Source organism: Coffea arabica, chromosome 2e, assembly GCF_036785885.1.
Source record: "Coffea arabica cultivar ET-39 chromosome 2e, Coffea Arabica ET-39 HiFi, whole genome shotgun sequence".
Lineage (NCBI taxonomy): Eukaryota > Viridiplantae > Streptophyta > Magnoliopsida > Gentianales > Rubiaceae > Coffea > Coffea arabica.
In genome coordinates, this window is record NC_092313.1 from 27,851,347 (window position 1) to 27,877,408 (window position 26,062).

At 34.1% G+C, this 26,062-nt stretch overlaps 1 protein-coding gene across 2 annotated transcripts; it reads left to right on the forward strand.

Moving 5' to 3' along the window:
• Window positions 1-6,446: 6,446 nt before the first annotated feature.
• LOC113732256 (uncharacterized) lies at window positions 6,447-26,062 on the forward strand. 2 transcript variants are annotated; one of them, XM_072080248.1, is made up of 12 exons: window positions 6,447-6,601; window positions 6,740-6,807; window positions 8,688-8,769; window positions 9,156-9,239; window positions 9,902-9,941; window positions 10,832-10,877; window positions 12,484-12,542; window positions 21,910-21,977; window positions 23,960-24,043; window positions 24,124-24,188; window positions 24,302-24,358; window positions 25,627-26,062. In XM_072080248.1, the coding sequence occupies exons 1-12, from the start codon at window positions 6,546-6,548 to the stop codon at window positions 25,710-25,712; spliced, it is 795 nt and encodes a 264-aa protein (XP_071936349.1). In that variant the 5' UTR covers window positions 6,447-6,545; the 3' UTR covers window positions 25,713-26,062. The 2 variants fall into 2 exon arrangements, with proteins under 2 accessions (XP_071936349.1, XP_071936350.1); XM_072080249.1 differs by lacking the exon at window positions 24,302-24,358 and having other exon boundaries at window positions 6,448-6,601.

Below are 26,062 nucleotides of genomic sequence, written 5' to 3' on the forward strand. Positions count from 1 at the left end.
GATGAGATGAGAGTGATAGAGACTGACAGACTCACTCGGGAACTCCACCGACAGCGTAATGCTGGCTGCTAATGGCTAAGACTTTCCTTTTAATTTCTTGTTTTTGATTTTTTTTTTTACCGTTTGCTAATGGCTAAGGCTTCCTTTTTTTTGAATTTTTTCTGTATTTATTTATTTTACCAAATGCCAAATGCAGAAGAAAAAAATAATCAGTTTGGATTACAATTTTTTGAAAATTTTATATAAAAAAATATATACAGTAAAATATAACAATTTGATGAATGTGAGATAAAAAGGTAATTGAAAAATGTGTTCGTTGATAACGTAAAAATTTTTAGATGGAAAATTGCAATCCAAACAAGGAATTTTATTTTGAAAACTCATAATATGAAGCCTTTAGATATTATCTATTAGGAGTCTGGTGATTTTTTGAAAATGTGAGAAATTTTTCTAGGCATGTTTTTTATACAAAGTGTAAATGGTTGTTGATAATTTTTATGAAAATATTTATTAAAATATAACCACACTGAGAAAAATAAGTGAATACTGACCGAGAAATTTTCTAAATCCTTTTCATTATCTCCATTTTCTAGTTCATTTTATTCAAACTTTTTTATTGGGGTAAATTTAAGTGAATTTGTTTTGGCTTCTTTTTTTATTTTTATTTTAAACAACAAGAGTTGATCCATATTAGATGCTTTTTAAGTTTGGTGCTTTTTGGTCTAACTAATATTTTAAAAATTTTAAAAATGCTTAAAAGCCTGAACTTTGAATTTTTTTTTAATTCAAACAAAAAAATTTACCAATTTTTCTTTATCTCTTTATTCCTCATTGTTCGGCCCTTTTTAATGTAACTTGTTTGTTTTTATTTTGTGGTTGATATCTGATAATGCATAAAGAATCACCAATAGTATAGAATCAAGTAGGGGTTTTCATTCAAGTAAGTTTTCTCTCCTAAATGGTGTAGCTAACTAAAAAGAATGGATCGTTAATTGTTTAATTGGGTTCTACGCATTTATGGGTTGTCCATCGTCTGTATTTTGCTTATAACAACAAAAAACACACACTCAAAAATTATTAGACACAAGGAAAAGAATTATTCAAAGCCACGGGTAGTTAGTCTGGTATCATGTATAAGTATACTAAACTATTTGTCAAACTCCTCAATTTTTATTTATTTTTTTGTTAATACGATAGATTTTCGCTACTCTATACTAAGAGGAGGAGGGGCCTGAAGAGGGCCAAGGATAACCCGAAAATAATTGAACCACCACCAGTCTAGACGAGTGCGTAGGCACCCGCTGACAATAATTTCAAAATACCTGAATTTTTAGAATATAGATAAGGAGATTTGATCCCTTGACCTATACCTAAATAGAGTTTTAAACCTCTTTTGGTAGCAAAGATGCTTAAGCAAATTCTGCCATAGCAGATATTTAACTACCACTATAATTTTATATTGAATGCCAAGGTTACCCTTCAATTATCAACACCAACCTCAGGATCCTAAAATATCTTTTAAAATTATAGCCTTGCATTTTCTAAACTCTATCTTGATTCTTCTTTTTTTTTTTTTTTGGCTTTAGTGAAAAGTGTCTCATCTGAGTCATCTCCATCTATCCCCTATGTTTTTTTCCTCTGCTTGCGCCTACTTAAACCCAGCCTCCTTCCTCATGTGCCAGCTCTTTGAACCCTTTTTTCTCCTCATTTGACCTACTGCATCGCTTCTCTTAACATAGATGTTAGTCGATGTGAGGTTGTGGGTATGAAACTCAATCACAATGGCATTTTTTCTTTTTATTTTCAATAACAAAAGAAATACATTACGTGTTTTTTGACTAACTGGTTTCAGGTGGATTTTGTTGATTCAGATAATTTGAAATCTAAATAGTTGTGAACGCTGAAATTTTTATGTTTATTCTGAACATTAGTTGGGAAAGTTGAGAATTTCAAGACTACATGTTGGTCTTTTGGATTAAATTCTAGTTTGAATGAGCTAGAACTAGGATAAATATGATTTAGTTTAAAAAAAGAACTTGATTGTGTTTTATGATTTTCTTTTAGGATAGTTTCACAAGAGGTTTCCATAGCAACTTCAATCACATTTTGTATTCTTCTGTATTTATTAATTTAGTGATTTAGCAAACCAACTCCAAAAGATGGTTCAATCAGGAAGGAAAGAGATCAAGAGGGTAGGTGATAGGGAAACAAAAAATATGATTTATGAAGGGTATTATGGTCATTAAAAGTAAGAATTACTATGGCCGGAAGATTATACTGTGGCAATATCAGTCGCTGAGTTGCGAGGTATATTGCAAAAAGAAATAAGAAAAGTGAAGGAAAAAAATCAAATTAGTTAGCCAAAATCATATCTCAATGCATATAATGAACCATTTAATCGGTCTAAATTCTTCAAAAGTTTTGCACAATTTGTACAATTTCTGTCAACATGAATCCAGTGCACAGTCCGCGAACACATTGTAGGATAGATTGTTGGCCTATTTCTACCGCGAATCTGCAACCAAAAAAAAAAAAAATCTTGGTCCAATAAGTGAATCGCTTGTTTTGCTCTATTCTACTTGAGGCTTTTGCTCTTTGTTTTCAATCCATGCAGTTAGAATCTGTCCACGGATTGGTAAATTAAGTTTTAGTTCTTTGTTCTTCTTTCCTCACGTGCATTGCATTTTTCAATTTCCAAAGCTAGCAATTCTCTATTCAATTGAAGCTACAAAGTAGATATAGCTCCACGCATACTTTAAGAATTGATTTGCAACATATTTCGAGCCATTATGTTTTGTCAATCCAATATATAAAGAAAGGTGGAAATACCAAATCAATCAAAATAAACAGAGTATACATGCCAACTATGTTCCATTCTGCTTAGCCAATTCAACCAAAAAAAAAAGGGTAGAGTACAGAAAAATCCCTTGCAGTCAAGCAAATCTACGGAAAAGCTCTTTCTAGTTTCAAAACATACACTTTGATATCTCGTGATTTGAACTAATTTCATAAAACGACGGAAATCATTTGAATTAAAAGGTTTGGAATACACGTGCCTCTTTTGCGAGTATTTATACTTAAAAAAAAACAAAATTTCAATTGATATACCCTTAGAATTAAGTAAAAGTGTATAATGCAAAAAAACCACTCTATGGTTACGCAAATCTACAAAAAAAAAAAAAAATCCTTTATAATTTCAAATCATACAATCTAGTACCTCGTAATTTGAACAAATGTGAAAAATTAATGAAAAATATATAAATTAACAAGTTTGAAATAAATGCAGTTGTATTACAAGTGCTTGATCAAGAAAATAATTTTTAAATCAAAATTTTAGCTAATTTGCCAATTAAATCTCCTAGAGCTTACAAAATTCTCAAAAAACAACCCAAAACTATCAAATACAACTCACATTGTTTCTATTCATATATCTAATAAATAAAATCTCCCAAAATCAACTTACCTTATTTCTGTACATAAAGTAACTAAATAAATAAATAAAATACCACTCTCATCTCTTTCTATGCAACTATCTCCACCTCTTGCCACCACAACTCTCTTTATTCCATTGCCACTCTCTCCTTCAACACCATCTCCCTCCCTCTTATTCTTCGTCCTCTCCTTTCCCCCTCTCTCCCCTTTTCTCTCATTTCCTACATCTTGCTATATCTTATTCTCGCATGGCCATTTCCCCACACCCTTTCTCTTTCCAGCGACCATAGCTAATCGTGAGAAAGAGGGAAGAGGGTGTGGGGATAAGGTCACGACTAGATCATCACTTTCCCAGGATGGTTTTTCTGTAGGTTTCCTCAATTAAGATAGTTGTTAGAATGTCTTTTTTTGCTTTTATACACACACACACACACTAGGGTAATTATGTTATTTCATCCGTCTCCGTTGGTTTTGACAATTTTCGTTGTTGTTTCCAATTAGTTCAAACCACGAGAGATTAAAGTGTATGATTTGAAATCATAAAGAACTTTTCCGTAGGTTAGCTCAATCATTGAGAGTCTTTTTTGTATTTTACCCCAAAAAAAAATAGATATGTGTGTGTGTGTGTGACATAATATACATCAGGGTTCTTTTTATCCATTTCTCGAACTTGGCCAAAACCTAAAAGGAAAAATTACAACCAAATAGAACATACAATACCTATATGCATGAGTCAAACTGTGTTGAATAAAAACTAACATTTATTTCTTCAACAAAGTTTTGAATAGTAGGACATAGGTGCAAATCCCCAAATCAAAGAAAGCAATTCTTCACAAGTTGTCAAGAGAATATAGACTTAAGAATCAAAGGAGGACAAGCTTAACTAGGCATGAGAAGATGAATGAAACTTAAGTGATAAGTTTTATTTTTCAAAATTCTAACTTCTTGTTATTGGTAGAGTTCAAAATTTGACTTAAATAAATCAGAAGATTACAATAAAGAAGGAAAAAAAAGTACGGAGATAGGGCATATATGAATTTGGAAAATGGAGTTCAAAAACAATTAAATGCTTACAACAAAGAATAGAAAAATAATATAGGGATAGATATGCATGACAAATATGTAAAATTTGGATTTCAAATTCAAATTCATATTAATTGTCATGCATCTATACCGGGAAAATGACCTGTTTCATCCCTTACATTTCACAAAAATATTCTTTTCGTCCCTCACTTTTAAAATGAAGCAATTTCGTCCCTGACATTTAAAAATTAAAGCTATTACATCCTTGAACCCAATTTTCAATATGAATCAAACCACCTATCAACCTGATTACAAATTTTGGAGGTATAATTGGTAAATCACTTGGTTAACTCAACTTGAATATAACTCAACTTGAATTCCTACATTGTCATTGTATACACTGATAGTTTTATGTACCTACCATATCGTTTCAATTTAAATTTAAACACCAAATTTTGTATTTATGATACACATTTAGACTCGCAAGCGAATATACTAACGGTGCATGAAAAGATTTACCCAAAAAAAAAATCCGACTATTCCAAAACAAATAATGGCCTTTATGTTATAATATTTATTTTTTTGGTTTGATAAATGTCATGTGAATATGATGAAATTGACCGAGTGACCTATCAATTCTATCTCCGAAATTTATTATTGGATTATTGGATGGTTTGATTCAGATTGAAAATTAGGTTCAGGGATGTAATAGCTTTAATTTTTAAATGTCAGGGATGAAATTGCTTCATTTTAAAAGTGAGGGACGAAAAGAATATTTTTGTGAAATGTGAGGGATGAAACATGTCATTTTCCCTCTATACCTATACTGATTATACAATATTAATAATTTTTATTCCTAAATAAAAGTGCAACATATTTTTTAAGACCAATATGAAACGACAGTGAAAATGGTCAGAAGTAAAAAAATATGCAATTTCTTAAAATACAATTGGAACAACTAAGGATTCAATTTGTCAAAACCCTCGATCAAAATGCAGCCTAAAGTAGTGTTATTAAACCTGGCCCTACCCACGGTTTTAACTGATCAATCCGATGAATTGGAAGCTGAGCCGATCTAGGTTTTTAATCGGATCATTTAAGTAATAAATTCGTTGACTTATCAATGGATCAGCTGTTCAACCAGTCAATCCGATGAACCAATTGATTTTGTAAGGACCACGAGTCTAGCATGTTGTTGTGGGAAAAAGTAAATGAACTAGTGGTTCAATCGATTGATTTTGTACGGACCACAAGTTTAACATGTTGTTGTGGGAAAAAGTAAATGAACTAGTGGTTCAACCAGCCAATCCGATGAATCAGGTCTAGCATGTTATTGTGGGAAAAATTTTAACAAGATGCTGAAGTGATGGTTCAAACATGAGACCTCATATGAACAAGTAAAGTGCAATCACCACTGGACTAATAGCCTATTTGTTGGTTGTTTAGTTCTTTTGATATTTCATATTAGACATTTATTCTTATTTTATTTCTTCAAAACAATTTTTATTTGAAATCTTTTAATAAAATTTTGTTATTACCCAAACTTATAAGTTATGAAATCGATTTAAAAAAAAACATGTTACACAATTAATTTTAAAGGCAAATGTCATTCTTAATAACCTTTTGCACTTAAAATTCATAAATAAACTAGATAATTACACTTACATAAAACTTTTATAGTTGAACCTTAGTGGATTACTAATTAAATTTAGGTTCTGTTAATTCTTATAAGAATTAATGATTCTATAATAAATTAGATTAACTGAACATTTATCATGGTATAGTTTATTACACTTTTAACCATATCAAAAATTATAAAACATAATATTTAGATATATTTAATAACCCATCGATTGAACCACTCACCCACTGATTGAACCAGTAACATGTTGACTTATCTCTTTTTCTTCAGATTCGTTTCGAATCGGGTTTAATAACTTGGTCTAAAGTTATCGGATCGGGTTTAATAATTATGGTCTAAAGTTATTGGACTGCCGATGGAACGAATCGGGTTCCCCACTTCCCCGTTGGTATAAAAGGACCGAGAGGGCTTGGTTTGGGTTTCCAAATTCAAGCAGAATATCAGAAAAATGGCTTCTTTTGCTTCTCTGAAGCAGTCTATCTTCGACAAAGAAGCGCGAAAACAGTCCGTCTCTCCCACTCTCTCTCTGTCTTTCTAGTAATTTCTATAATCGTATTTCTTAGAGGTGATGAAGTTCATGATAATATAACTGTGAATATCGAGGATTGAAGCTAAAATTTGGATGTTTGTATATGGTAACAGGCAATATCAAGCTCATATACGAGGTCTAAATGCGTACGATCGCCACAAGAAGTTCATCAATGATTATGGTTAGTTTTTCAAATTTGATTGTTTCGCCACTGTTAATTTGATATTCAAGGTTTTTTTTCTTTTCATTTCTGTGTTCTGTTCTTTGTTAAATATTTTAAAAGATTGTATTTGCATTTGGATATTAACCAGAAATTGATTAATTTTTTGGAATTTTGATTACTAGAGCTTGGCAATGATGCAATGATGATAAATTATTTGATGTTTTTGTTTGTTTCAAAGTTCATAACTTTTGTTGCTCCAATGCTCGAATCGCTCGCATTTAACTACTATTTGTTTGTACTAGGACATAACACAGTAATGTTTGGCCTTTGATCTTTTCACAATAATATTCGTGATGGTTCATAGCTCGGTGATTAATACTTTTGGTTCCTTCTGTTTAATGGTGGTGAAGATGAAATTGATTGTATGGTATAATGTAATCGGACACAAGGAAAACCCGGCAGATGGTGAGCGATTTATTTGCTGGCCCCCTTTGTCCTACAACACATGAGTGATGAACAGTCTCCTCCTCTGAAGTGGGAAAAGGAGGCTACTATCACTCGAACATCTTTTTACAATTGTTTGGCAAACAAATCTTTACTTCTTTATCAATGTCTGAGAATGTAGACTTGACATGAAGTACAAAAATTTATTAATTGAAGTATAAAACTTTGTCCTGCATTTAGCTAAATCACCTGTTCCTCGAACTGTGTGACCCAGATAGGCTTCTGTTTTAGGGCTGGATTTGTTGGGGAAAGGTCTCAAGCTAATTAAGTTTCAACAAGTCCTGGTGTTTTAGATTTATCTTGTACCCATAACACCTAAAACTTTCCATAGTATGATGCTGGATGGGAGCTCTTTGCCTTATTTTGTATCTTAAGGTGAATTATTCGATTATTTTGCAGCTTTTAGCTTCTCATCTTATGTTTTACCACAACCAAGTCTCTCTGTTATTGAGTTTGAAAAGATATATGTTTACCTTCCTAGAGTGAACTCTTAAAGCATGGATGATTGGTGCAACAAGTACATCTAAAAATGTGTGCTGTCATATTTTTTTAACAGTTTGCAGTCTATGCTTGTAAATCTTAGAACCCTCAATCTTGTGCCTTTTGCTTAGCAGTGGCTAGAAAACTGATTTTTCATTTAGTCCTGAGATCCTGTGCTCTTTCACTGCAGATAACCTGTGAGTCAATTATATAGGCTTTTTGCTTGAAGGACTGAATATCTAAGGATGTTAGTGCGTCCCAATGTATTCTAATGCTGATTGAATATGAGTGAGCCGGCAATTGATCCAAAGTAACTTACCCGCCAAGTGCCGGTTATATCTGCTTGGTTGGGTTTATCTAAATAACCCCAATAATTGTCCCTATTGTTGGCAAGAAACAGAAAAAAACACAGTCCAATATAGGCCAAACCCGTTTTTACCCTTCAACCCTTCCTTTTTCCTTCCTTGCCCTTTCCTCAGCCTCTCTCTCTCTCTCTCTCTCTCTCTCTCTGTGAAGAAATGGGGACACCCACAATTTTTGCTGTGACTTTTGTGTTTGAGATGAGGATCAAAGGTAGAAGCAAAATTGCAAAATGTCTGTGTTGTAATTAATAAAAAAAGGAATGAAACAAGGAAGAAAGAAATTAGGAAACTGAATGCAGATATTCTATATCCATCCATGATTCTCTACCAATATAAGAGCTGCCCTTCTTGGGCAACACAGTAGTTAGTCAGTGGTCATGAGCGCCTAGTTTTTACTGCATGTGTTAACCTGCTCATTCAAGGATGTAAGTTTGAAATCTGCCTTTAAAAAAACATGGTGTGTCTTTTCTGTGGCTTTCTTACTAATAAAAAATAGTACAGTTTTTCTGGGTTTTAGTACAGCTTTTTTTAATGATTGGATTTATTTCATAGTTGGCTTCTACGGGAAAGAGAGGTCTGTGAAGGCAAAGTTGCCAGTTAAAACTGATCAGGATACTCTTAGAGAAGGATATAGGTATGTAAAGTTTCTCTTCTTAAATTGCAAATCAGATAAATTTTGAATCTGTCTTATTTCTTTTCTTCACAATCTGAACCATAATTCCTGTTTAAAGCATGACCTTCAACTAGTACTATTTAACTTTCGTTGTTCCTTTCTCGAGATTAGGATCAATGCAACAGATTGACACCCAGATTACAATGTATTGATGTAGTGAAGCATAGATTTTAACAAGTAGATTCTCTGCAAGATCAAAGTTAATGATATCCAACATAATAAAGTGGGACATCATAGCATTTTTGGGGCATTGATCTTTTCTCGGTAGGAGGAGGGAGCTTGTAGAGACATAATGTGCACTCATTTGTTAAATTTCTTGTTTCTTATTTTCTTTGTGGCTGTAAAAGGTTTATACGAACTGAGGAAGATGATATGAATCCATCCTGGGAACAGAGGCTGGTGAAGCGCTACTATGATAAGCTATTCAAGGAGTATCCTTAGAAAAAATATATCTTTTCTTATTCTTTCTTTTTTTTTTTGTTTTTTGTTTTTTGAGATTATTTATGTTTCTACAAGTTGGAAATAGTTCCCTATTGCTTTTTGTACTTTATATTGATATTGAGTGATGTCTGTTTCTCCTTCTAAATTGATGTCCTCTATGATTGATATTTAGTCAAGAAATGATTTACTTGTTCATCTAGCTTTATGCTGCTTGCGCCAAAAAAAAAAAATACTGTTGGGCCCTATAGGATTGTATGAAAATATAATCATGATTTGATGGTGTAACTATTTATCCTTCAGTTACTGGGGAAAGTACCTTACTCTATTAGACTTGATATTATTAGTGGGGACATGTACAAGCAAGTCTGAGGAATTCTGCTTTGCTGCAACCTACTATTGTGTCTCACAGATTAGATTGCAAATTTGCATCCTCTAAGCAGCACTGCTTGCAATTGACGTTGCTGTTGATTCTTTGGTTTTCATCATATCTGTTTGTACTGAAATTTAGCTTGAAGTATCTGACTTCTTATTTTCTTTGTGCTTTGTGATATGCTGTTTTGTTCGAATGGCTGGGGACCAAGCTAGACTTATATGAAACCCTTTAGCTATTGGAATCAGTGTTTTTTGGTTTATTTACCTTAACTCTAAGAAGATATTGCATAGCAGATATGTCACATTACAAGAGTGGCAAGGTATCTTGTACTTCTAAATTCATCCATTTCCTTTTGCATTATACTTTTTCCTCTTCTAGATACAAATTACTTTTGAAAGATAATAACTTATGAGAGGAATGTTGTCACGAATATTAGCAGGTTTATTAGGATAACAAAGGAACTTTTCAATGGCATGTTTGGTTTTTGGTTGGACGAATGTTACATCATTTTGCTGCACAGAATGGGGATGAACAAAATTTGTGCTGTGAGGATAAGTTTATTGCCATGGTTCATCCGCTTACTTCTGTATTTGAAAATTGCTGTTTTATAGATGTAACAATATTTATAGATTGACCAAATCCTTCTCTTTGTGCCAAAGTTTAATGCTCAAATATCTTATCCTATATGAGAATGCACTTACATCACTTGCAAACAGAAAAGCATGCCATTTCTGATGTAAATATTGCTGGTCACTATGTATACGTATACATACATACATACATAAATATACATATATATATATATATATACATATATATATATATATATATATATATATATATATATATATATATATATATATATAAACATGTGTGTATAACAACCTCTTTTTGAGCTCTGATTAATTTACGCATATGATGGCATGATCTGGTGATGTAGAATGGGATTTGATTGTGAAAGTTCTCTATTTTTGATGGAGTAGCATTCATACCTGGGCCAACCCTTACTCTCTTTCCCTAAGCTTAATCCTTCTGCATGTCGAATGTGTGAAGACGAATGCATGTTATCAGTTATGGATGGAAGACACACTGTTTCATTTATGATATTGTGTTTTTCAAGAACTCTACTGTAGCATTGTATTTCAAAAACTTTACGATTGCTTCTGTATAAAGCAACTTTTTCTGAGTTCTTCTCTCTTCTTTTCTTAGGTTGGTATGAGATGGAGGACTGAAAAAGAAGTGATATCTGGAAAGGGTAAGTTCGTTTCATAAATGAATTGCCACTATATTTTTCTGTTGGTAGAATTGTACTTTGAATTTTGACTAGTAATTGCTTCATTTACAACTCCTACTCCATGGAAGATATTTATAATGTGTTTTCTTATGTTGCTCGTATTTCCACTATATGTGCATTTATTGCTACTTTGTTTCCTTTGCCACAAGGCACCATTTGTTTTGAAGGAATAGGAGGGAAATGAAAGGAAAATGGAGGGATAAGGTTTTTATTGTTTGGGTTGATTTTTCAGGAGGGAAAGGATTGGGAGGGAAATACAGACTTTGTTAAAATGTAACTAACACATAATCGTATTGTTCCCTTTCTTTTCACTCCCCAACAATACATTCAGTGTTTCTTTTTGTTTCATTCCATGTTTAATCCAAACAAGATAGATGGAAATGGTTTTCCACCATTCTCCTTTCCTTTCCTCCTCCTGTTTCTATTCAGTGTTTCCTTTCCTTTCCTTCAATCCGAACTGTGCCTAAATTTTTTTGACTTACTTAGTTTTGAAATGCTTGAGCTTTAGTTGGGCAGGGATAGAGTTGAATCCACGTGACATCTTTTTGCTTTTCCCTAAAGATGTTTCAACTTGTACCTGTGACTCAACCAAGCAAAACAATCCCAAGCCCCTTATTGGCGTTTTGTAGAATGGTTTCTAGGATGACAAAGAAGAACTTACTTGAGTTCCAAAAATAAATAAATAAATTAATAAACTTATGCTTGCGCTTTGCATGGCATAAGCTGAGGGCACCTGTGATTATTATCAGCTGCTATGAAATGAAGAATTAATAGAGATAGGGTGATGGCCTTGTCCCATTTTTGGGGATGGTATTATAATGTCTCTTGGTTGTGGTGTCAGAATAAGTGGAGCACTAGATAATTTTGTAGCGTGTAATATAATCATCTTGCCAGATTGGCAGCTAGGCTTTTTGTAGCTGAACCTTAATACTTGTGACATGCTTGCTTGAGAGGAGTTGTGTCATAGCTTTTTTTATTTTTTATTTATTGTTTTTTTATCCCGATATCCTTTATTCATGGTAATCTTTGAAGTTTCAACAATTAGCCCTTTTAGCACAGTAATGTGGTGTAAGATGTTGTTAATTCTGTATGTAAGGGAAGAGAAGTTGCAGAAGTTTGTAAGAAAATGATACTAAGCAGTCATCATGCTATTATAAAGAATCCGAATAATCATACCTTCTGCCTCCAAAATTTTCATTTGTCTCATTTGAATTATTAATGTTTGTTAGAGTGTACCAAGTTTCAGAAAATTATAATCTCTCTCTAGTATTTTGAAGCTTGATATGTGTATTTTCTAGTATCAGTCTCTATATTATTAGAGATATTAGATTAATTTTTCCTTGCTGGATTTCTGCTCTAGTGAAAATTTTTTGCACGAGAATAATGAACTTCGAGAAAAGCAGAGTGAATTTATTTTTGGCATTGCTTCAAAATGTGGAAAAGGCCTGTTCTGATGCTCTTAATTGCACTTTATTAATATTTCTGGTCACAAGCTTTCTTTCTGTTCACCATGCCAGTTGACCTGTCATAATGTCTATTCGACTAATTTGGTATCCTTGGTTGTCAGGGCAGTTTTTTTGTGGTAATAAACACTGCAATAATAAAGAAGGTTTGGCAAGCTATGAGGCAAGTTTCATACCTTTTAATTATTTACAGCATCCTTTAACTTCCATGTGTAATCAAGCTGTTGCAGTTGATTGGTCACTTAATTGTTAGACATTGCTCTTTTCTTTTCTTTTGTGGCAAAATGGAATCACTTAAGATCATATACGTTCTCTCAGAATAGACACCCATTGCATTTGCAAGTAGCAGAAGACGCCCAGCATAGAAGAGGGGCTGGGTTTTTGTAGATCGTCTTATTAGAGTATGAGAAAGGATTGCAGAAATTTGGCCCAATACATTCCATATTTATATTGTTTTTAGTTAAGTAATCGTGGCTTTTAAGTTTCTTGAAATTTATGATTTGGCTTCAACAGCAATTAATCTTGTAAATAGAAATAATTGATTGAAAAGTAGAAAATAAAGTTTAGTAATACTGTTATGTAGTTTAAGGATGGGATTTTGTTGGTCTTCCTTTGCATGGAAATCAGCTTTTCTCATTTAATTCATTAGTAGCAACTAAGTTATTTTTAGTAAAGTTTGGCAGACATTCATGGATGTTAGCATACATCTAAAATAGTTTGAATAAAAGTGGTTTATTTACTTGTACTATGGGATCAATTTAGTGAAAAAGAAACTGCAGAGCTTACAAATATACTAACATGTTTAGTCTTAAGCTATATTAGTTTCACTTGAAAATGGTTTAGGTGTTCAATTTTGTTGAGTACATGTCCACTGTAAAAGAGATAGTCATGTGCCAATGCGTCTCTCTAGATAACAGTGTATTTCTGGACTCCCAAGTTATCTAGAAGTTTATGTTTACTTAGAAGTATAACAAAAATCACTTCTAGTCCCAAAACAAGATTCCTGCATTCCTGAAGAAGAAAAATGACTGAGAGGTGACCGCAATTTTCCCTTTCAAAATTTCAATTTTAGTAACAAAGCTTCTATGATGACTTGGTGGAATAAATGGAAAAATGAAATCTTTTACATGTCAAACAAATCAAAGAGAAGAATGAGTTGAGCTGCGATCAAATTGAAGCAGAGTTTTCTTTTTGATAATTTTGTAATAGAATAAAGAGTTAAATTATTGATTTCTGATCATTTTAATGTAACTAAATGGGCAATGATGAGGATTTATATTTATGTGAAGATATATTAGAATATGACAAACCTGCCTGAGCTTAATCTGGTTTCTAGGGAAGTCATCCTTAGCTTACGAAGTTCATTGAATGGAAAAGTTGAAAATGAAGGCTGGAGCTTACTTTCATTATGAAGCAAATGAGCACCAGACAACTTGGTTTGCCTCTAGTTCCATCTAAAAGGCCATCATCTGGTTTTCAGGAAAGTTTTGTAAAAAGGGACAACCTTCACTAGTTATTTGTTTGGATATTTAATATTTGGTGAGGAAAATTGTCCTAATTAATCAGACTGATTGTTCGTACTTTTTGCGGGAGGTTAAAAAAGTTGTGTTAAATCAGCAAGTTGTGTTAAATCTATCTTGCTGATTTAACACACTATGATTATATTAATTATACAATAAAAGTTGCAATGTTAACCTCTGAGAAAGACCACAACAAGAAGGCAGCGCTGATCAGTCTTGATAGTTCATTGTGACTTTAATATCCAAAGGTTGAGGAAAGCTGTTTCAAGAAAGCAATTCTTTTACCTAATCCTTCACACAAGTATTATCATAACAGGTCCAGGTTCTGTATTTAGTGTATATTTAGTAGATCTTGGCTTGGTTCTCTGGTGGTTTCAACTCTTTTAGTCTGAAAATCATGAAAATGTGGTTTGACTCTTTAATTTTCAAGGGGAACCTTAAACGGACTTCAGCAAATCAAATATTTTTCTTATGTTACATCACCATCACAAATAATAATTGGTCATCCATGTCCTTGTGTTAAATTCCTCCAGCTGGGGATAAGAGTACTGTTTCTGAAGTTGGACTGCTTTCCCGTTATTTTGATGCTAAATTCTTAGATTAGCTATTTTATTTTTAGGAATCAGATTACTTTCTCTGGACAGATTCCTTGCCCTGTGCCCTTGGTCCTCTTATTATTCATCCTGATGGCTGTCGCTAATCTGATTATGAATGTTCTGTTATCTGACAGCATCCTGATTTATGTCTGAAATCAGTTCTCCTGATAAACAATCAAACTAAGATTGAATATACCAGAAAAATACTTTTTTCAGTGATCTTGCTTGCTTCTTCTTTTGCCTATTGGTGTAATTTACCTCAGCTTTATCCATTTTTTGATGTCTTCCTTTTGGTACGTGCCTCCTTACCTGTTAGGCACCTGTTTCCTCCATCAACTCTGTAATTCTGTCCTCCCTGCCTCTTAGATAATGCAAATAGCCCCATTTCAACCCAACATTTGGGATGGAGAAAAAATGAGATGGGAAGAAAGTATAGCCAATTACGTTTTGTAATTTGAATTGCTGGAGGTTTTACTTGTAGCAGTCGCCTCTGGCCAGGGCAAACTAGGAAGGGTAGGAATGCTTCTTCAACATAAAGTAATTTTCTACTCTAATATTTGCGTGGAATGAGTAAGGAAGCTGCAAAAGAATTCTGATGACTAGGAGATATGTAGTTTCATTCTCTCCCTTTTTTTAACAAATGCCTAATTAAAATTAAGCTGTTTGGGTAATTTCACTTGAGAACAGGTGTCTAGGCCTTGAAGTTGTTTCCTCTGATCTAATTGATGTTTCTCCTGTTCAAGCTGAATATAAACTGTCATTAGAATTTGAGCTAATGCTTAAGTGGTACAGTTGGTCTGTGGAGTCAACTTCTGAAAAAGGAAGTTGGGCCATTTGATTTTGTTCCTTAATATGTTAAGGCTAAAAGTTTCCAGTTTGGAGACCTATTTCACATAATTGTAACTTAAAATTTTTATTATAATTCTTTATCTTTCTTTAGAGACGGATGCCTGACCTGCAGTTATGGTATTCTTCTTCAATAAACACCAGTTTTGACTCATGCAGCGTTGTTGGTGAAACTTTAAAATGCTCAGACTGACTATTTTATTCCACAAAACAATAGAAAGTACATGTTCAACATCTTCACCAAATAAAGAAATGAGTACATCTGAAAATTCACTTGAACGCACATGATTGCAAGATGATGCTCAGCAATGTAGGCTAGCAATAGAGAAATGCTCAAAATATTTGAGAATAAAAGGTTAAAAGCAGAATAGTTTTAAAACCTTATATTTAATTTGAATAAAATTCTCTGCAGCTGCGGCACTCACAATCTTCAAACCTGCATGTACTACAACCTAGACAAACACATCTGACACAACCTTTGCATGAAGGATTTCTAGGACAACCCCTCGATGACTTTCGACTGTTGCGTTCCTCAGCATCATCACAAGTTATTCTGCAATTTGATCGCAAACATGATGCATATAACTTTTACAAGAATGTGTGCTACTGCATGCCAAAACAATAATATGAAATTTGCTTATTGCAGTGAACTTGAAATTGAAATTAAAATATGGCGTACGAACATGACAAGCGAATTAAGCAAAACATAAACTGAAGGATTTAAGTAAAAAAAGTTGAAGTCAGTAGATGAATCTGCAGAAGTCATGCAGATGAGTTTTTCTCACTAGGATAAAATCCTATATACATCAAACAGTAGAGAAGATCATACGAACTCTTTAAATTTCTTTCTTGTATACAATTAATGACGACCTAACAGTTTTATTTTATTTTTTGCCTTAACCATTTGGACACTACTAAGCAAGATTGAGAAGAAATACCTGAGATGCATAAGACTGACAAGATATTCCATAGTTGTACAACGTGTTATTTTAACCTATGATAATTAATGTATGACATATTATTAGCATTTAAATGAACTTACATGGTGGTAAGCATATCTGAGCATTGCCAGTCTTGTTTTAATGAGGCATCATGGAAGGTCCTGCACTGCTTTTGGTCCCGAAAGGAAAAGCGACGTTGTTTGTTGCATTTAGAGCAACGAATGAACTCATCACGGTGCATGTTTGAGCGACGTGGTCGGTGAAATTTCTCAGTATAATACCTAAGAAGACAAGTTTTTTTCAAGGGAACTCTCTTCCCTTTGGTATCCATGACACGTACATGGTTTTTCCAATTGTCCATTGCAGTATTTTTGCCAATGTGCCTACCAAACTGAATAGGGGACAAGTTCACTGTCATATAAAGTTTGGATTGTTAGTCATGTAAGCATGTGACAAATAAAACCAAATCCTGAGGGTATACCTAGCAAAAAAAAAATGTTGTACTGGAAGCTAACTTTTTGATCAAGGAGTTAGCTTTCAACTTAGTTTTCCTGGTTTTCAAATTTTTCCTTTCGCATAGTATTATTTTCAGGTAAAATGGCCATCCTTACAAGGTATGCCCTTCTAGAACAATAACAAATCGGATCTTTGGTAAGTGTTAATTATGGCAAAAAGCAATTGCAATGGCCAAGATAGAAATGCAGGAGCATGTAGAATGCAAGGAGTAAGACATTGGGTCCTTATGGATTAAGTATTTTTACGGCTGTTTTTCAAAATCTTTCTACTGTAGATTATTTGTAGAGAGAGACAATACCTTTTGGACACTTGGGAAAACAACGGCAATCGATCTCTAGTTTTCCATCGGTAGATACTTTAAGTATGCCGCAGCTCTCTCCCAACCTACGGTGGGTGGAGTGACACTGAATCTTAAGGAAATTTTCTTCCATCCTAAGTACTCCTACGAATCTCTTCAACTCCTGAGTTGTAAACATGATGGTATGATAGTGCTGCTTCTAAATTTGGTCAAGAAAGGAAAAAGTGAGTAGTACTCTAATATTTCCTTTGATCTAGATAGAGAATAGAGCAAGGATATTTTTTGGAAAGAATGAGGACAATTTAAAGGGGAAAAAAATCAAAGTTCTAAGGGATTGGAAAGAGATAGCAAAACAACTAGGCTTTTCTGTTTTTTTTTTTGGGCCAGGGGGTGGGGAGAGAGAATCTGCTTGAGAAAACAAGAATAAATCGGCTCTTTGAGAAAGGAAAGAAGAGGAAACCATCCGTTGGTGGAGAAAGAGGACTATGAGATAAAAGTTGTAAAGCTGAATAGTATATATAGATGTATACAGAAAAACGCTAGCCGTTGGGATATTATGACCTATACCATGTAATGAAGACAGACACCGGGTAAGAGAGCAAAAAGTAACCGTTGAGAGATAATGAGAGACAGAGAGGGAAGAAAATATAGAAACTAGCTGTTTGAGATTTAAATTTATTCCCTTTGAGAGTGCAAGAAGAAACACTAGCCGTTGGCTGGGGAAATAAGAAAAAGAAAGCCGTTGGAGATTTGGAAAGATAGATAGATAGAGGGGGAGGAGCAGATAAACTAGCCGTTCGTGAGTTAGTATAGGGAAGAAAAAGAATTAGTGGGAACTGATTTTTGGGCATATGCATATCTGGAGAGGGAAATCAACAGAGAAACTGGTGGTTGGGGATGACAGAATTGCGTAATTAATCCCTGATAAAGTTTGATTCAACTACTATATCATTTGTGAGGAGAAATCTCCATAAATGGCAAACTTGGAGAAAAAACTTTAGAGAACTATAGGAGAAACTATACTAGCCAATAGAATAGCAGTAGCATTCAGCCATACTCAACAAATGAAACGCTTTGATTTCAATTATACAGTTTAATAAACCAGTCATTCATGCATGAAAAATTAAAATTGTCAACTCATATTGGTAAATGCTTTCAAGTATTACCTTTCAATGAGTTCCAAGGATTGATATCAACCCTTGTAATTAAGTAATAATCATTTCGTAAATTGAATGAGATTCTCTATATTTAGCTTTCCAACTTTTATCCCATGGTCCTCTTACTCCACCGAGGGATGGTTTCCTCTTTTTTCCTTTCTCATAGAGTCGATTTGTTCTTGTTGCAGATTCTCTCTCCTACCCCTCCCCCCCCCCCCCGGCCCAAAAAAAAAAAAAAGAAAAGCCTAGTTGTTTTGCTATCTCTTTCCAATCCCTTAGAACTTTGATTTTTTCGCCCTTCAAATTGTCCTCATTCTTTCCAAAAGTATCCTTTGTTCTTCTAGTTCTCTATCTATATCAAAGGAAATATTAGAGTACTACTCACTTTTTCCTTTCTTAACCAAGTTTAGAAGTGGCACTATCATACCATCTTATAACATGGTTACAACTCAAGAGTTGTAGAGATTCGTAGGAGTACAGTTTAACAAACCAGTCATTCATGCATGAAAAATTAAAATTGTCAACTCATATTGGTAAATGCTTTCAAGTATTACCTTTCAATGAGTTCCAAGAATTGATATCAACCCTTGTAATCAAGTAATAATCATTTTGTAAATTGAATGAGGTTCCCTAGATTTTTTCCATTTAGATATTTTGAGTTTATTGCTGTGTTGAAAAAGTAAAGTACTTCCCCTTTTATTCTTGTACGTATACAGAGGGGTAGAATTGAAAATGTAAGATTTACAACCAAAAGGCGCCAATATGTTCTTAAGTAAGAGGCTTTATAAGAGGTCAAATTTTGCAAGTTCAACAGTCACTGGCCCTGCACAGTGGTGGAGGAAGTATTTTTACAATTTTGCAAGCTATGTATCATCTGTTATGTTTTCTCGTTTTAGTGGAAGTTTTGAGACTAGCGTGACAGAGCTTATCTTTATAATATTAGCATAATTCTGGGACTTTCTTTCTTCTTTGGGTATACATCATGAAAATTTAGTCGAGCGCCTTTTAAAAGTCAAGTATGTGCTTTATGTCCAAATATGTACAACTTTTCCTGTTTAGTCTATTTATGTCCCCAGGATGGTGATTTATTAAATAAAGTAATTGAACACAAAAGAGGCTGAAGTGATTTTCTAGCACAGATTTCTTTATACTTTCAAGAAATATTATATGAGATGTGCAACTTAAAATGGAAACTATATTTTTGGAGTCACGCATGCACACATCTGAATTTATTCATTTACACCTTACGTCCAAAATTTTTTGGTCGCTCTTTGCAATTTCAACTTTTTAAGAATAGCAGTTTGATTGTGATAGTGGCGCTTAGTTTCCAAATTGCTCTCCAAAACTTAAAATTTGAATTTGGATATAACATGACATATAGCTGAACATTGGAAAAAGATATAAATAATAACGTTGACTTTGGTAAGATGACTAAAGTTTTGGGACATTCCCAAAGGGAAAGCATTACACTTTCAGTGGGTAGAGGAATTAAGTGTTATATTAGATACATGCATGCATTGCATATAAACTATTTGGATATGTTTTCTTATGTGAATCTGTTTGATTTGGCATGTTAGCATTACTAGTCCCTGATTTCAGACCGTGGACCATTTAGCCCAGCAAAGGTCTTATGAAACATTTTTAACAGCTTTAACTTCTTAGCGTGGACTAACCTGGATCCCCCATATTTAAACGGTGAAGAGTTATGGTCCCTTGGCTTAACATCCATGTAAATATGCATCATATATTTTCATGATAAATTAGCCAATTTTATTAGATAGAGAAGCCAAAGGTATAGTCATACACAAACAAAAAACAACTTAAAAAACATATGATCCATACAACTCACATATATACACAAAAAAAAATTTTAAAAAAATCGAATTCTACAACATTTTTAACCCACCACCTCCACCACCCCCCTCTTTCTTCCTTCTCCTCCTTCCTCCCCCACACTCTTCCTCCTTCCCTCCCCTTCCCTCCCACCCCCAGATCAAGGCCTCTAGTTGTAACCAAAAAGTCACAACTTTTTGGTCGCGATCTGGAGACCAGAGGCCTCGATTTGGTCGAGACTAGATGGAGGGGGAAGGGAGGGCCAAGTGGTGGGGGGAAGGGGAAAAGGGATGGGGAAGAGTGGAGGAGAGGAAGGAGGAAGGAGGAGGAAGAGGGAGGGGGTGGTGGTGGTGGTGGGTGGGTGGGGATAGTGGCAGTGGTGGTTGTGGGTGATAGTAGTAATTTTTAAATAGTCACATAAAAATATTTTAATTTTAAAAGTTACCCCAAAATATATTCCAAAAAACCCTCCAAGAAATCACAAAAAACATATCTATAGTAAAAGTTTTTCATATACACTGTTACAGTAAAATATTTAAAAAACATCCGCAAAAACAGCAAATCCAAACGGAGGAAACTTGGCCCAAGTTCCAAATGTTTGGAACGTTGCGTGCTTAGCCATTTTGTAAATGGCAGTAGGATTGCCTTGTTGAGAACAAAGGATGTGGACTGCTCTTGTTTTAAATTGCTTAAAGGACATAGGTTTGAACATCTAAATATTTGCTTGAGGTTTTTGGCAGCAGGATGTAGGTGTGTTTCTGTGTGTGTGTATGTGTGTGTGAGAGAGAGAGAGAGAGGATGGTGAAGAGGAGGAAGAGGGGGGGTGAAAGTTTATCACATCTTGCATATTGGTACCTCAAAAATATATTGATGCATCAAGAAAGCCTCTTTTAAGTGTCACTGTGGGATAAAGTAAGTCAAAAGGCATGCAAGGGGCTTTCTTTCTCTTCTGTTAGGAAGAGACAGCTGATGGATTCAGTATTACTATTTACATATGTGGGGCCAACAAGAAGGGAGCGAGCAAGTTTTTCCTAGAATTTAAGGTGTGCTTCCATCTAAAGTGATATAATGGTACATAGAACATAGAAGCATTTCTGAACATCTACTACAGTCAAGGGTGGATAAAGATATCGTGTTTTACAGATACATGGAAAAAAGCTTGAAAGGCTTAGTGAAGCTAAGAAAACTTAGGAATTCAGCCGACTAAAGAGCCTCACAAAATTGGCCTAGGGAGCTTGAGCATATCTAATTAAATTAGATATTGGTTTTTTGGATCAAGTGTCTAGCTAATTTTCTGTTAGGTTATTGTTGCTCTCAAATTTAGTTAGTCATTGAAGTTTAAACTAAAGGAACAAATAATGCCTATATGGTTGTGATTTGAAAAAACTTCAAGTATTAAATAATGGCATTATACAGATTGAGATTATATCAATATTTTTTGGATTGGCCTTCCTTTTTTTAATGCTGTGTATCAGGTAGTGAAGTACAAAAATTATTTAACATAGTGGCTGTTTAGTTTATACAGTGAAGTTGGTGATTTTGTGTAGAGAGTTCACTGTTATAATTATGGGAAGACTGTATGAACAGGCTGGAATCTGAACATTTATATAAAATTCTTCAATAGTTGGATTTCCTATTTTACTTTTTATTCCTTTAAATTTGCATTTTACAGTCTGAAGTTTGTGATTTTGTGTAGAGAGTTCACTGTTATAATTATGGGAAGACTGTATGAACAGGCTGGAATCTGAACATTTATATAAAATTCTTCAATAGTTGGATTTCCTATTTTACTTTTTATTCCATTAAATTTGCTGTAAATGCAGGTGAACTTTTCTTATTTTGAAGCAGGAGAAAACAAACAAGCCCTGGTGAAATTGGTGACATGTGAAAAGTAAGATGCTTGTTTCTATTTGCGTACAAGTTTGCCCATTTTTAGTTAAATTTTTAGGTTGTTTTGTTACTGAAAATCACAACTTTTAATTTGCTGATGATGAACAAATTTACTTTTACAAAGTAAGTGTTTCTGGGTTGCCTCAAGTTATTTCTTTGAAATGACACAAATTTTGCTTTTTGTGCACAAGAAGCACAATGGATCAGTGATACTTAGCAGTTACTTTGTGCTTACACATTAAGCTTATCTGGCTGTTTCAGGACTGGCTTTTCTGTAGAACCTTATGAATTGACTACCCAGCAAAGTTGTTTTTGACCTCTGTTCAAGTGTTTCTGTCCCCTGGAAATATTGGAAGACTCAACTTATATTGGTATCTGTCTGAATTTCAAAGACAGAGACAGGTCAATAACAGGAGCTGATGCAGAGTTCATAGGGGTCTATAATGATGTTTGGATAATTCTAAAAACTCAATGGAATTCTGGATTTTCTGGATTGCTTGAGGGTCATTTGGATATCGTAGTACTTAGTATTTTGTCCTAGAGGAAGTTAAACTACTGGAGTTGTCAAATTCATTTTGGCTTCTTAAACCTATAGCTTTTAGCCCTTGTAGTGATTAGGTTTACTTAGTTACAACGTTTTCTTAGTCCTTGAGAAGACTTTGCCTTGAAGACTAGCTTTTCTTTTTAATATATTAGCTGAGAAGTTAGGAAATGTGTTGCTAGGAGATATCGTATCTATATTTAAGCAACATTTTTAATAGCATTAGAGTAAGAAGTGCTTTTGTTGGCAAAGTAAGGAAGTGTATTTGGGAGATCAGAACCTAGTTGACATATGAAGTCATGTCGAGTTTATGTAGTTTTGTGATTTCCTTGAGAATTGAGAACAACGTCACTAAGTAAATATACCTAGGCAAATCTTGTTTGGATTCCTAGAGCTTCTTAATTCTCTTGCTCTCTTGCTTCCTCCTCAAATCCTACTTCTAAACTCCCATTCTCAGACTTCAGATCTAAAAGTTCTGAAACTATCTTCCGATTCTTAAAGGGTCTACCACTAAGTTTTGAAATCAAATACCACTAAGTTTTGAAATCAAAGTTAATGTCAATATGCTTCCCATGCTACATCAGGAGCATTGCTCTTTTAGTAGCTTCTGCTTATATTTCATGACTATTAAGACCTCTGAGAAATCAATTTAGCGTAGATCCGACAACATTAGGGAACTACAGATCTTTCAGGAATGGGGAGAAAAAAACAAGACATTTTAGTTTCATCCCTGGTTCATGATTCTGTGTCAACGGTGTTAAAAATATTTGTCTAGCTTAAAGCAAAATATTGACATGATTGAATACAAATTTAGGGCGGATGGTGGCAAGATAATGGATACCACCTGGGTCTGAGGTGCTTAAAATTAAAGTGGATGGGGCTTTTCATGGTGATGTTACGGGAATTGGAGCAGCAGTTCAGGACCACTCTGGGATTGTTCAAGTAGCTTTCACAGAAAGAATTTATGATGCTTTAGATGTTAGTCATGTTATGCTTCTAGCTTTTCTTAAAGCTCCTCTTTGTGAACAATGTTCGGATCAGTCACTTAGTCATTGCAGGGGACTCTCTTAATATTGTTTGGAAGATTAATGACACCAAAGATGATCTCTGAGTGATTGGACACCCAGTTCACGAAGTGAGAATGTTACTTTTTGATTTTGATCAGGTTTCTGGAGTACATGATAAGTGGAAAGGAAATGTTTCTGCTCATCTTTTAGCTCTTAGTGCTCTTTCCCTTGTTCATCGTGCTGTTTAGTGGGATTGTTTTCCATCTGATGCAATCTTCGCTGCAGTGGCGGATGTACATTAATAAAATCTCATGTTTGATATCAAAAAGTAAAATAAAATACTTCATCTTCAGGTCATAATTTGGTGGGTTAACAACCTGGTGAAATTTATATTTCATTTTGACAGCTGCATCTTATACGTTTTGTTCAAAACAGATGTGCGGAAAAGCTTCTTTACAAGAACCAGAAAGAGAAAAAACAATCAGTACAGAGGGAATATGTAGAGCATTCAAGGAAAAGGTGCATCTCATTAGCCACCTGATACCTACATCCACAAGATTCTTTTATTCTCATTCCTCTGATTTCTGGCATATTTCCAGGGAAAGATCAGAAAGTGATGATGATTCAGACAGTCATTATGACAGGAGGAAAGATAAGAGAAAAGGTTTGATATTAACAATTTTATTGTATGACGGTATGCATGTCAGAATAATGGATGAAGTGGGTTCTTAATTAGATAGTTGAGAGCATAATTAGCCGTCCTTATTTCTGATACAGGAGTAGGAGGAACGTGTCAGTATTTGGTCACACATTGGGACCTTGATTTTTTAGCAGGTGGTGTCCTTAATATGGCACGTTTTTGGCCTTCTTTAAAGCATGATAGTTTTTCAAAGAAAGAAAAACACAAATGAAACTGAAACTTTGAAAGTGATCCATTTATTTGGAACAATTTGTTGCTGATTTTCACTTGAAGTTTTCTCTCTGAATTGTTGCTGATTTTAATTTTTGGTGCTTTCTGAAATTTATTAATTGATTGCAATGCTGTTTACCTACATTAATGTCTGCACTTTAATGCAGTTAATTCTTCAACGCCTATGAAGTATGGGTGGCTGTCTTCACTGGACTTGTCTCTGACACTAGAGCATTTTCTTAACAATCTCGAACAAGTTTTAACCCTTCTTATAGTTAAATTCATAAATTTTGGTCACGTGTCATGCACTTGTGATATTTTGTTTACTGAATTGAACAAGTCTTAACTGTTACAAGTTACTTGAAATATTTAAAGACCAAAGAGTGCATACAACTTCTGCATCAATCAAGGCTCAGTCTGGTACAAACATATAAAAGAAACCGTTCTTAGAAAAAGCTAGTTATCTGGACTAAGGACTTACTAAAAAGTAAAAAGCCATGAAATAGTAAGGAAATTGACATCTACTAATTGCAGGAACTTGCATCCATTAGTTTTTCTCTGTGGTATATAGTTTTGATTGTGAAAAATTTTTGGTGTGTTCTTTGACTTGAATCTTCTCAATATTTCCTGTCCATTATGATGGGAGAATTTAGACCCAACCTTTTGCTTTTGTGTTATGCATTCACCTCTTGTTAAGTACTAGCTGTGTAATAAGCACGTGTCAATTAGCTTTAGCCAAGTTTCTAATTCTGTACAGATAGTATTGCTATGTCTGAATACTTCGATTACAACGTAGAGAAGCTAAAAGTTTGGTGAAGCTATTTTTTCACTGTAATAGATGCGGTCTGTAGCTTTCGTACATGGCCTCATATGTTCATCTATTGGGCATTTTTTAGCTCTACTGTAATAGATATGGATGTTGTCAAGTAGTTTCATGTCTTCCAATGGACGAGAAACCCCATTTGGTGGCCAGGGTTTTGTCTGAAAAACCATTTAGCCTCTATCTGCACTTTTCACGGGTGGCTTAGCTATTTAATTGATGCACTATTTGCAGAATCAATATGTTGCCTAGCAGATTCAATACGTTGCTGATTTCGGAACTTTCACATGAAAAATAAAATTTCTAAAACGATGTCTTATTTCTTATCTCAGGGTTAGCTTCCTTATACTTGTCCTGCATGTTTCTTTGTAGGGAGAAAGGCTTCAACTTCAATAAGGGATGACAATGACAATGATGATGACAACATTGATGAATATCTTGAGGGCATGTTTCCTTGAAACAGCTGAATTCCTGATTTATGTCCAACAGATCAGAAGCTAGAAGCTGTACAGTCTATAACGTAGATTGCAAAGCTGGGAAGAAAAAATTATCCTTAAAAGTAAATTCTTGCCAGTTTCAGTGCCTCTTTGGTTCTTATCCTTCTTTTTCCAGAAGTGGAGTATGGATGAATAGGCGGACAAAGGGATTGGGTAATATGAGCATAAAAAATACTTGACCACGTTAGAGTTGTTTTAATAGGCACTTAACTCCATACATGATGTGTTTGGTTTAAACTATTCAGTTCATTATGTGTTTGGACAAAATTATCTTTGTAACTTTGATTATTTTTATTTTTTTCCTTTTTCTA